General features: G+C 40.4%; 1 protein-coding gene across 8 annotated transcripts in view; it reads right to left on the reverse strand.

Annotated features, from left to right (window-relative positions):
• Nucleotides 1–13,175, reverse strand: part of clcn2a (chloride channel, voltage-sensitive 2a) — a 40,797-nt gene that overhangs the window by 21,204 nt on the left and 6,418 nt on the right. For all 8 annotated transcript variants that reach the window (XM_056742809.1, XM_056742811.1, XM_056742808.1 and 5 more), the window contains exon 2: nt 8,859–9,012. In XM_056742809.1, coding sequence (XP_056598787.1) covers nt 8,859–9,012 — 154 coding nt within the window. The remainder of the gene's footprint in view (nt 1–8,858; nt 9,013–13,175) is intronic.

Below are 13,175 nucleotides of genomic sequence, written 5' to 3' on the forward strand. Positions count from 1 at the left end.
AGGAACCATGTACACATTGTTTTACCATTGTAAGCTCATCTCATTGTAAGTTCATCTTTAGTTTTACATAGTAGGGTCATTGTTATCATTGGGGGCCTCACTAGTTAGAAGTGGTGAGGAAGAACATCAGTTTCAAGTTATAATGGTAACCCAATAACGTGTGTGCGTGAGAGGACCTCTTAAAAGGCCTTCCACCAACCAGGCCAAACAGTTGCTTTGCAAACCAACAAGGCTTTGTGTGTCTTGACAATAATGTCCAACTTTTGGTTTCAAAACCTGAGACTCAAGAGGGTTTCTTCGAGAAAGAGAAACCACAAAACAAATAAGTGTGTTTTATGCTGTCTTCACATGTTCTCTGAAATTTGGTAATTCCCACTTCAGATGTCATGATTCAGGTGTTCAGGTGCTTTGTTGTCGGAAAGAATTGAGGATGCCAGATTCCCGCTTGCATGTGTCTTGAGAGAATGTTGTATGGTAGACCAAATAGTTTTCAACCGTACATCCTATTATATAGTTTTAATAGTCAGCTTGCTGACTATTCTGCAATAGCCTATTGGTGAAATACATGCAATTTCCGCAGTGTCTAAAACATAGAGTGCTTCAAATGGTTATTCACATACTGTATGTAAATACTGTTTGTACTAATTTAACGACAAAACAATGCAATGAAGCTGTTGTGGAAAAACAAATAAATCATATCAGTCCCATCCGCCAGGTTAATTGTGTTTCACAACTTCCCAGTGGGAAACTTGACATCAGAGAGCGTTCATGTGCAATTTTTACCTTAGAAACGTATATTTGGAGAGCATGTGAAGGCAGCATTAGTACCGGTTTCTGTGTTTCTGCTATTCTCCTCAACCATTTTGCTGAGTGTTTTGCAACCCAGGGGAGCGTGTCCAAGGGAGTGTCCCGACATGTTCGCGTGAGAAAGTGACGTCAATGCATACCCTCCATACTTAACCATAAATACGACCTCAAATGCCATGAGCTATGAAAAAGCAACCTCTGAGCAATGTGTTATGCACTCCAGACATAAAGATAGGCGGCATACAAATGAATTATTCTTTCTTAAAGCGACAAGGAGCCGTTTTAGTGTATGTTTCCCCCATGTGGTTGATAAGCGCAATAGTCTGTTATAAATGTCCTAAATATTGCTGCTGTATAAGCTTCCATGTGGGCAGCGCAATACACGTGAATTTGTTGACTAGATAGAAACCGCTGTTACATAATGTCACTTCATAAACTGTCATGTACTAAAGCACTCTTTTGGCTACCACGGGATATAATACTGGGCTATACTAATTAATCAAACTAGATTCTGAGGTAGCAGTTGGTTGTGCATAGCGTGCTAGCTACATAGCAGCTAAATTGCTAAAGTTTTAACACATTTGCAGTCACCCAAAAAACACACAACGTATGTTAAACAATGTTTATATAACACTTTCAAATCCAGTAGCAGGAAGGCTAACGCTAGGTCTCCATCCGCTTTGCAACCCGTTCCCCTCTGCAGCTGGCGTCGCCAAGTGTAAGTCTGTCAAATATCGATTCGTGTCCGATCACTCTCTCTCTTTTCCTCTTTGTTTTATTTGCTGGCTTTGCCATGGTGATGGTTTGGAGACTTGCGTTAAACTAGATCGTTTCGTCTTATAGTTAACTGTTGGCTAACTTCTCCCAGGCTACGAGTAAAACGTGACGTATGCCCTAAAGCCGGGGCCTTGTACCGGCCCGAACACCAAAGTTACAAATGTAATTTCAGCTGATAGGAGCTGCTTAGGAAGCAACGGCAGTGAAATTCGTCGAGGTAAAAGATGTCCTACCACTAAAATTAATTATATAATTATTACAATTAATTATATAACATTGATATAAGGTCAAAAAGTTGCTTGCTATCGTTTTAAGACACCTTTGGGAACTAATTTCCCATTTAATGTCCTTAGCATTGACACTATGCATTGCAACGTATGTAAGAAATTAACCTTAGATAATGTGGTTCAAAAATGAGATAAAAAAACATGTTTTTTTAATATGATATCATGTTTTTATTTTGTTTTATTGTGTTAGTAGCTGTATTTTCTATTAGTTATCAGCTTAAATAAAAACAAACCAACTGCAGTTTGATTGATAGTAGGCCTAATTGGAATGCACATTTTTAGCCGCAGGTAGGGGCGGGACTTTTTTTGGATGGGGACACCCTTCGGCCAATCACATGGGAGGACAGATTAAGATGTGAAATAAGGAAGAGCGAGTTTAGTGGTACAGGCCTGGTACACAGAGCGACAGAGAGAGAGAGAGGCGGGGGAGCCGGATTTAAGTGAGCGTGTTGCAAGAAATGGGCGAAAAACTAAAAAGAAGGTATCAGCTCATCCGAGCTGAGGCATCTAATATATTTAAATGACAACCTGCACTTAAGAAGTGTCTTAAAGGGATAGTTCACTCAAAAATGATGACAATGGTTGAACTATCACTTAAATGCTTAAAAGACTTTTGCATTTATTTGATTTGATTGCTGTGGTTCTGTCTTCAATTGTTCAATTAAAGTTTTATCAAAAATGTTATATTTTAGGAATTATATATTTTTTTGTAACAAAAAATGCCTAAAAATAAGTATTTTATAAAAACATTATACAAAATGCTTAATAATACTGAAAGCATTCACAGTTGATAATTGGGCTTAAATACAAGGCGATACTAAGAAAAGGGCGATGAGAAGATCCAGAGCCAAACCATAAGAGCCGGATCGTTGAAAAGTGCCGGACTTCCCATCACTATCGCCTAGCGCTACCTGTGTGGTATATAATAAGGTCAGTGTTTCAAATCACCCAGACACGAGGGTAAATGCCGATTACATATGATCCTACAGCCTGAAGGTAGCTGCCTATGTAAGTAATATGCGTCGAGGCGCTTTGCTAACTTTTGGAACAGAACTGTAGTCGGGTGGATGAATAAAATAGAAACAAGACAGACAAACAGACGGCTCTGTGGATCCCAACAGGCGTGTAGGTAGCGAGCTGACAAGCTTCCAAACCCCTCAAACTCTGTCAAGGAGGATCAGAAGGACCTTCGCTACACACTGTGTTGATAGATTTCTCATGCTTTTCACACTCAACAGGGAGGCGGGAATGATGATAGAGACAGATGCTGTGCGTCTTTGGAGATTACAGAAGGCCAAAAAGAGCAGTCTATTTTTATTACTAAAAACCAATGAGATACCCTCATTAGCACAAAAAAACATTGGACTGTGAAACACTTTTGCCTATTTTATAACGACTCAAACCTTAATAGTTATATGGGATTTGTGTTCGCTGTTCTTTTTTATTTTGACAACGCATCCTAATACACCATTAGATGGGAAATAAATAGTTGCGAGGGGAATATGTTGTCCCTTTAAAGTAATGACAGTAGGCTATGTTTCTATAATATATCATCTGATGAACGCTGACGTATATACAGACAAAAAAGAGACATAACAAACAGATCGGCTTGTTATGGATACACATCACGTTTACGTGTCTCATTTATCACCTCTAAACAGCGCAGACTGATTATGCTCCCTGCTGGTGAACGGCCAGCACTGCTTCAAGCTTTAGGGAATTAAACGCCCTCCGGCAGTGTCGATATATGCCGCAGGCTAGCTATAACACAGCAAGGTACAGACCTTCAGTGCCATTGCTTGAGAAATGATGCCAAACGCTTATATTTGCATGCATAAACAATAAACAAGCCTGTTTGTTAATTGCCTCACCTGTAGAATGCGTGTGACAAAAAAGCTGCCACTAAAACAGCAGTACAACCCACAAATCAGTGACGATTAGTAACCAGCAGTGGGCAAACAACAAGAAAGGTTTTGCTAAACAAAAACAATTGAAACTCAATTGAAACCATCAAAAGAATTCGAATGGTTTCCATTAAAATACTAATTTGAATCATTATCTTTTTTCCATTAAAACCATTAAAAATTAGTTTTTTGTAGTGTATTTTGGCCATTGTAGTTCTAATGCATTAGTATGCCAGAGAACACCCCACCAATAGAATCCATCACATTCCAGAAGATGGCATTGAAGTTTCCATTACATCTGTGATGTTCTCACAAACAGCATTCAAGGCATCTAATTCCATATAGCTATTTATGGAATATATATGACATGCATGATCGGGCAGATTTGGGGAAATTTATTGTGTCATTATGAATGTGATGGCTCACATAGACAAAAATTTAAATTGTGAACAGTTTGACAGTTTCACTTTCATCATGTTGCAGTTATTGTGCAAACCTGGCAGATAGCCTATGTATCAAAAAGAAAATTCAAACCAGTGATACATTCAGTATAGAATATGTGCATGGTATAGTTGTCTTTCTGTTCAAACTAAACTGGTCAGATATCTAGGTGTTCTAAAATTATGGGTCAAATTTTGGAGCCAAGTTTAATTTAGCTGTATGAGAAATGTGGTCTGCGACAAATAAAATCATGGCTGATCCTTCTCATATTCTGCACGAGGAATACCAGCTTCTGCTTTCAAATAGAAGTTTGAGCTAGGCTGAATAAGCTACGTAAATGTTTTGTGTATCAGTCTATCATATTAATAGATCATAGTTGGGGATCAAAGTAGATCTTTGGACTCTAAATTAATGGCAAATGTATGTATCCAACCAAAAGGTGAAATTGATATTAAATTGAAATCTGCTGAACAGATCTGATCAAGAAAAACTCAAGAATTTTAATTTCGGTGCTTCCCTATTGAGATTTATACACCATCTGAAAGCTGAATAAATAAGCTTTCTATTGATGTATGGGTTATTAGGATTGGACAATATCTGGTGGATGTTTAACCGTTTAAAAGTCTGGAATCCAGGGGTGCAACCAGATCAAAATACTGAGAAAATTGCATTTGAAGTTGTGAATCAGAGGCACTGTAGCAGGTCATTCACTTACCAAAATAAAGTCTATGTGTATTTATGGTAGAAAATTTACAAAATGTCTTCACGGAACATGATCTTTACGCTGCAGCGCCACTCAGTCAAAAGAACCGAAATTCAAATGACCAGTGTGTTGATTTTATTTTGTAACATTTATTACTTTTAACATATTTTTAAAGCAAATAGCTTTTAAAAAAAAACATTGCCGTTCATTGAGCAAAACAAGAGGGGGCTTGCCTCAGACGCAGTTTCGTATTCTGTTAATAACAGACTTGCAGCAATGGCCTCCATTGACAAGCTTTCAATATATTGATCTATCTTTTAGAGAGATTAAATGCGAAGAAAATCTTCAGAAGTGGGAGCCTGAAGCCTTAACTGACAAATTTGCAGATAAGAGATAATGTCTGAAAACATCCTGTTCCCTTTCAGTCGGTCTCTCGACGGGGTTTGATCTTGAGAACCTATCATCTCTGAGAGGAATTTAAAAACGCCAATGAACTTGCAAACGGCATGCGCACGACAGTCTCTGCCCCGTCCATACGGGTATGAAAGGAGATGCCGGTGCCCATTCATTCATCTTTTTGTTATTCGGAACCTGCGTGACTGGATGTCAGGCAACTATTCTCTTCGAGAAAACTAATACACTGCTGGAATTAAGCCGCGTGCAGCAGGACACCTCCTGTGTTCGACAGTGAGCCACAGAGCATCTAAAAGAGCAAATTTCTGCTGGCATGTCTCGCAGCTGTGCTCTTGGGTGTGACAGACTCATCTCCGAGTCCGGAAGACACAACACCTGCAATGCATGTTTGGGGCTCAAGCATGCAGAGGCAGGGTTTGTCGTATGCGAGAACATGTAAATTGAGGTGTTGTGGTCATGACTGGCTACGTTCTTTCTGAATGCTGCCGAATCCCCGTCTGCTTCCCGAGCAAGTTCGACAGCCACTTCGGCGAGGTCAACTACTTTGGCAAACAGTGGGGGTGATTTGGGGGGTCCCATGGATGTCGTTCCGTCAGCTTCGGCTTCGGCAGAGGTTAAAAGCCAGACAGGTATTTATTAAAAATGATGAAAAGTGAAACGACTACAGGTGAGTATTGACATGACTGAATATAGTTCTTGAGCAGACAAACAGTTGATCAATGACAGTTCTTGTTTACCAGGAGTTGGTGGACGGGTGATGTGGTGGAGCCAGCGGATGAAACATGAAGAGATAACAGAGTCCTTTGTTTGCATGGGAACTACGAAGAAACACTGGGAGTTGTTAGAGTTCACAGGGACATGGGCAGGAAACACTAAGGTGAGTATAATCCACCAGGTAAGCAATTTGTGAAAAGTCAAGTCTGTAATCCACAGGTTTAGAGTCATTTTCCAAATTGATGACCGGACAATGACTGCGTGAATGAGGCTGGCTTTATAGTGCGGTGATTGGTGATGCGGATCAGGTGCGGTCGCTAGAACTCGAGTGATTGTGCGTGCGGTAGTGGGGTGTAGCCCGGTGTGTCCGTGACAGATCCGATCCCACTACCCTGGGGTGCCCACCTACTCATACCTATGTTCCACGCAGCCAAAAGAGACCACCAGCCAATCAGCACACTCATCCCTGGGCACTGGTGACCCGGGGACCAACCAACCCTCTCGCTGCTAAAAGATCAGTTCTGGTGGCCAGGTATGGCGGAAGACACAGTTGCATGCAGACGCCCGCAGAGCACCTACACAGATTTACCAATCCGGGAAACAAGTGTGGCTCTCCACCACAGATATCCGGCTCAGACTCCCGTGCAAAAAGCTGAGTTTCAGATTTGTTGGTCCCTTCTCCATCCAAGACAAGTGAATGAGGTTGCATATGAGGTGAAGCTACCACCCCAGCATCGGATTCACCCCACAATCCACGTCTCACGTCTCACTCCTCCAGCCCTTTCACTCACTGTCTCTCCTCCTACACAGACCTGCCAACAACCCCCCTCTCCCACTATACTGTGTGGGAGATCCTAACATCTTGGCGTCACGGCGGAACTTAGAATACCTGGTTGACAGGGAAGGTTATGGGCCCGAAGAAAGATCCTGGGTCCCACGTGATGACATTCTAGATCCCAGTCTTCTCACAAAATTCCACGTCTCGCATCCTGAAGCTCCAGCACCAAGCAGCCGAGGCCGCCCACTGCGCCGCCGCCCTCTTCGGCCCTCAGGAGCGGGCTGTGGAGAGGGGGGGTTCTGTCACCACCACACCAGGCTCCTCCCCACTCACAAGGCTCACATGCCCCAGAGGTTCTATACAGCGCACCTGATCCGCATCACTAATCACCGCACAAAGCATTATAAAGCCAGTCTCAGCCACGCAGTCATTGTCCGGTCTCCAGTATGCAAAAGGACTCAAAACCTGTTGATTAAAAATTGTACTTGTGGATTACAGATGTTTACCTGGTGGATTATACTCATCTCTGTGTTTCCTAGTGATCTCCCAGTGAACTCTAACGACTCCCAGTGTTTCTTCGTGGCTCCCCTGCAAACAAAGGACTCTACTATCTCTTTGTGTTTCACCCGCTGGCTCCAGTAAATCACCAGTCCACCAACTCCTGGTAAACAAGAACTGTCATGGACAATCTGTTTATCTGCTCAAGAACTTTATTAAGTTATATCAGTACTAACTTGTTATTCACTTTTCATCATTGGTAATAAATACCTGTCTGGCTTTTAACCTCTGTCTCCGAGGCTACTTCCCATTACAGAATTCTTCATCATACCGAAGTGTGCTTGCACTTTTTTTCCCCTTGAATGTATATCATTTTTGACAATACAGTTTTAATTATAAATAATTATTGTAACAATAATAAAACTGTGTATGTGTGGATATTTAATAAAGAGAATGTATGTTTATAGGTTGGAACAAACGTCATTCAGTATCAGGAGGAGCAATGTAAAACCTTCATGTTCTGCAGCTTGAGGAATAAAACCAGTTCCTCTTAAATCTCCGTTATTGTGGGAAGCATGATGCTAGCGGAAGACCAACTTTAAGCAGTTGATGCATGTTGTTTATTTACATTTTGGAGTAGGCCAAGCCTGGTGGTGCTGCTGTTTGGTAGCTTTTGCTCAGGTAGTTTATAATTGTATAAACTAGACTAGCCTCTGTTCTGTTTATTTCTATATTTCATTCGTATAAACTGATACTTAATTGCTAGCAACTTTATGATAAAAGAAAGTACATTAAAACAACTGCAACCAAGACTTATTGTATCGGAAATAAAGAATTATAAAGGTATTTTGTTGTGCAACATTTGTTTACACTGCAATAAAAGAATAATAAATAGGATGGCCAAAAATAATAAACAACAAATACAACAATAACAATAAAATAATAAATAACATGTTGGCAAAAATGACCCAACAAATTGGCTATTTTGTTTTATTATTGGTTAATTGGTTACCCAATATATTTCCAAATATATTGGGGTACAATAATCCAACAATGGGTCGGTGTTATAGTAACCCAGCATTGGGTAACTTGTTGGGTCAATTTTAACCCAACTGTTTTTAGTCAGTTCAATGTATTTTTGGGTATTTATAAAAAGATAAAGAGGTTTTGTGATCCAGGATCACATATGAATTCCTGTTTTATTTATCCCCAACATGAACATACAGTCTAGATTTGTGACATATCACAGCCCGAATAAAGCTCAGATGTTCAGCCATACTCATATCCCTCTCACTTATCCCCAGCATCCATCTCCCCTAATCTCCAATTCCAACACCTTCTCATCATGCATCGCTGTCCTTTGCGACCCTATTCCTCTTTCTGCTACCCAATCATCCCAGTACATTTGCAAGCTTCGCCTTCTTGGCTTCGCTCTGTAGCCAGCCAAAGCATGCTGCTGTTAGTAGCAAGCTCTGGTATTAGCAGAACTGTCAGCAGTTTGCCCACACACACACGTATGTATACAATACACCCACCTTGACACTTGGCACACGGGTCTTTCTCATACTCCTGCAGTTCTGGGGCCTGGCCACGCACACTGGTGGTCCTCCGCAGTGCTCCATCCTCACGCAGACGAGCTGCCTCTTCTTTGGCATAGGCGCCCAGCTCTTGTGTGTAGCGGCCATACATCTGAAAGCAAGACGGATTTCACCATCAGGCATTGGAATGAAATGAAGAGGAACAAAGCTATGGTGAGAAGTGTTTCACTAGATACAGCGCAACATTTTGGGCTGTTTTCAAACACCTGTCAACACCTGTTTACATCATTTGTTTATAGCACATTACAACTTCTATCTAGCACATCTATACATACTGCTCTTTTGTCATATATTGTATTTAGTCAAAAGTGTACTGGTTTACTTATTTAATTTTCACTTTAAACTATATGTGCACTGGAAGCTCATGTCACTAAGTCAAATTCCTTGTGAATAAAGCAGTGATTCTAAAGGGCAGTCTTCTGTCAGATTTGTTAGTCTCATCACTGAAATATGAAGCCATAACCATGCTACGCTGCTTTGCTCATTGTTTCACATGCAGTGTTGGATTCATGCCAAACACGGTGCTTGGCACCAAAGTCCAATTTAAGCCTAATTATACCACTTAAAACATCCTTTCGATTGTAGCATTCCTCTGGGATACGTCTGAGAAGTGATTTGAGCTTCCATCTCGGCTCCCATCTCTATGAGACAGATTTATGAATGCATGCTGCTGGAATCTCAAGAACATCTTTTTTAAACTTTCATGTAACAGTACTGTCTCCATTCTCTTCCAATTCAGAACATTAATTTGGGAAAAAAGTTGTAAAAATAACACTTTAAAGTGTACTTTTTTGTTGTTTTTGTTTTCCTTTTCCCGTAAACTTGCCCTGACTGTAACACAGTCCTACTCTGAAAAAAGCTTTGCCCGCATGGTGTAGTGTGTCCTTCAAGCTACACAGAGATGCTCCCACGCACACCCAGGTGTATTTATTTAAAATTCATATATCTCATATGTATGCAGACACAGAGGCTCCAGTCAACTTTTGTGTGGTAACATAAGTCAGATAAAAACATATTTTATATACACACACACAGTACCTACACACACATAGATTGATGGGTAGATAGATAGATAGATTCAAACATAAGAAAAATATGAGATACTTGTGTTGCATTCTCTTGAGGGGCACTACACAGTAAAGCATTTAAAACAGAGCTGAATAAATTTTACAGGTGCCGAATAATACACAACCAGAATTTTAAATATTTTCACTTTTGACGCATTATGCTGTGATATATGAGAACTCGTCTGAGCAAACTGAATGGTTAAATAGAAAATAGTTTGATCAAAGAAAAAAACTTTCTTTAACAAGAAAAAAAAATTAACAAGTTGCAAGTTTCTCAAACTCATTTTGACCTTATATTAGTCAGCATCTTTCAGGCATTCCTTGGAATTTAATATTTTAGTAATCAATAAAGTAATTACACCATTGTCCACAAACTCATGACATTAGCACAGAAACTTTCCTCTCGAGCTTGCCCACCACAAGTATTTTCTGTGTGCGAGTTGTGAATGTCTAACATCAGCTTGATGGCATAATGGTTTTAAAAGATGTCGCATTATGGTTTTGGTGTTAAGGTATATAAAGATTTAAAAAGTAGTTCTGTCCATGTTTCCAATACTTCTGTCTGGGTAAAAACGTAACTTTAGAGTAATAAATGAATAACTAAAAAAGTTTGTATATATTGCATCTATTTTTTGTTATCATCTTTATCCAGTTATCATAAACACATGGCAGACATATTGAGGACACAGAGGTCCTTTTTTTAGAAGGTCTGTGATAAATTTATAGATGCATCTGTATTTATTTTTTGTTTTAGTTTAGTTTAGAAGAACGTAAGACAGCATTACAGACACGGAAAAAAGGAGACCATGTAATCGACATTGATGGATGTTTTTTTGGCCTTTCCAGTCCAGTGTCTGTTAAAATTCAACAAAATCAAACCTCAGGAGTGACATACAATCATCCAACAGCAATATAAAGGACTATAAAGGAAATACATGAATACTGTAATAAAATCGAGGTTGTTGCATACTTTTTTAAAAATCTTTTCCTAAATACATGTACATATATTACTGTTGTATTTCTTAAAAGTGAATAGAACTTTCTTTGCGGTATTTGAGGTCTGAAAAATACAGAGCATATTTTCTGTTATTTTCCAGCAGATATAGGAACTAAACGATAAAATGGCCAGCAAGGAAAAAACTGCTTTTATGTATTGTCACATATGGGGACACATTGTGTTGTTCTTATTGCATATTGAATTATAATAATGATTTATAAAAATTCCTCATGTGTGGATGCCTGTCCTTTATTCCTCAATTCTTTTGTCTTTTCCTCTTACAGTCATCTGTACCCACACAGGCAGATGCCCACGGCACAACGATGGAGAGACAGGGATATTGGCAGGTCCGTTGTGATAGCACCACAATCCCTCTCTCCCACACCCTCTGCCTGTTTCTCTCTCTCTTTCTCTCTCTCTCTGTTCTATAAACACATGGCACTCTGATCTGAGGAGCTCAGCCACCAGCGGCACATTGAGATGAGCATCACGATTCCAGCAGACTCTCTCTTCGCTCGCATGAGCAGGTGCAGCTCATAGGGAGAAAGCAAAGCAGCGCAGCGCGGATTGATCAGAACCCTCCTCATCCTCCTCTACTCCATCTGCCTTATTTCACACAACCTTTGTGCTCCTTTGACACTCTCTCTGAGCATTGCACACCTGTGGTCACCCTCCGACACCGATACCCAAAACGCTTAGTCTCAACAGACATCGTTTTTATCACTCTGTCACCCGTCCCTCTTGGACAGCTTGACATATTAGTCTGGCACAATTAAGCTCTCCCACCATTTATTAACAGAGTGACATTTGACCTTAACAACACAAGCTGTCACAATCAGCCACGTGCTAGCACCAATCAAATCACAAAGCCAAAACACGACACTCCCATCGCCTGCGAGTTTGCCAACCTCTCCCATATATCAGGCATAGGACAAGCTGTGAAAAACTAGGTTTACCCAGCAGTTGCTGTCTGAACACATAACACTCAACCCGGCCAACACTTTAGAGCATTTTCAATCAATACGATAAGCCTCTGAAGTGTTTGCCCTCACTAGCCTAGCGGTCAAACAGACCTGCGGCATATTGACCAAGAAGGGTGCAGCAGACAGTACAAGGCATTTTATCTGTCACTGAGCCGTTTCTGACCAAAGAGGGGTGGTTTACTTATTCTTTTACACAGCTGGTAGAAGGTAGGTCCACGTTGAATTAAGGTGGATTTGTAAAATATTGGCACACAGCCTTGCGGTGGAAATGCAAAATAAAGCAAGTCAAAACACATGCAGACACACGCACACAAGCCGAAGGAGTGTTTTAGGTGGATATGAGTGGCCCGTGGCAAGGATCTCTCTGAAGGGCTTTGGAGTGTAAATGGAGTCGTTAAACAGCCTCTGCCTCAGAGCCCTGAACCAGACGTCTGAGAGCATCAGCAGCGCTGTCCTGTGTCGCAAATTCAGGTGCATTGCTGCGCTCCAGGTTAAATGGGATGTGATGGCCCCCGTAATTAGACACATTGTGTGATTTTGTCCTTCCTTTGCCAATGTTGCTTGTCAGATGTGTGATAAGATTCTAATAATAGCTTAGGTATAGAGCAGGCTATGGAACATCTTTGAAAAACAGAAACACAGCATTCTATAAGACTTTGATTGTGGTTGACAATTCCCATCCCACTTTGATATCCTCATTAAGACGCAAAATTTGATCAGTGCCACACAAACAAAATCTCATTCTAATTTCGCCAATGTTTTGACTGAAAAAAAAACTGATGCAAGATGTTCAAAAGCATGGAAATAGTGACTGGAGTCAGTTGTGTTTGTCAGGCTGTATAATGCTCAAGGTCATTTTGGTACTTAGATCGTAATAGAAAAGTAATGCTAGCTAGCAAGATATTCACATGATGAGATAAATTGATCCTCATTCCCCCTCTGACACACAGACATATTGATGTTCTTTGGTCGTTAAAAGGGGAACATTTACTATCTCAACTCTGTTAGAGCCATTAATTCATTGCAATGGCAATTAATCAAACACTGATGAATATGTTAGACCAACCTTGTGTACCGATACACATATTATTCATCCTCAATAGTATTCAAATACAAATAAGCATATCCCAAACTGTAGAAGTATTTTAGAGTACCCGGTTGCCCTACTATTTCCAACGTGCTATTTTTTTAAAGTGCAGATCTATGA

This window comes from Triplophysa dalaica, chromosome 3 (genome assembly GCF_015846415.1).
Source record: "Triplophysa dalaica isolate WHDGS20190420 chromosome 3, ASM1584641v1, whole genome shotgun sequence".
NCBI classification, from domain to species: domain Eukaryota; kingdom Metazoa; phylum Chordata; class Actinopteri; order Cypriniformes; family Nemacheilidae; genus Triplophysa; species Triplophysa dalaica.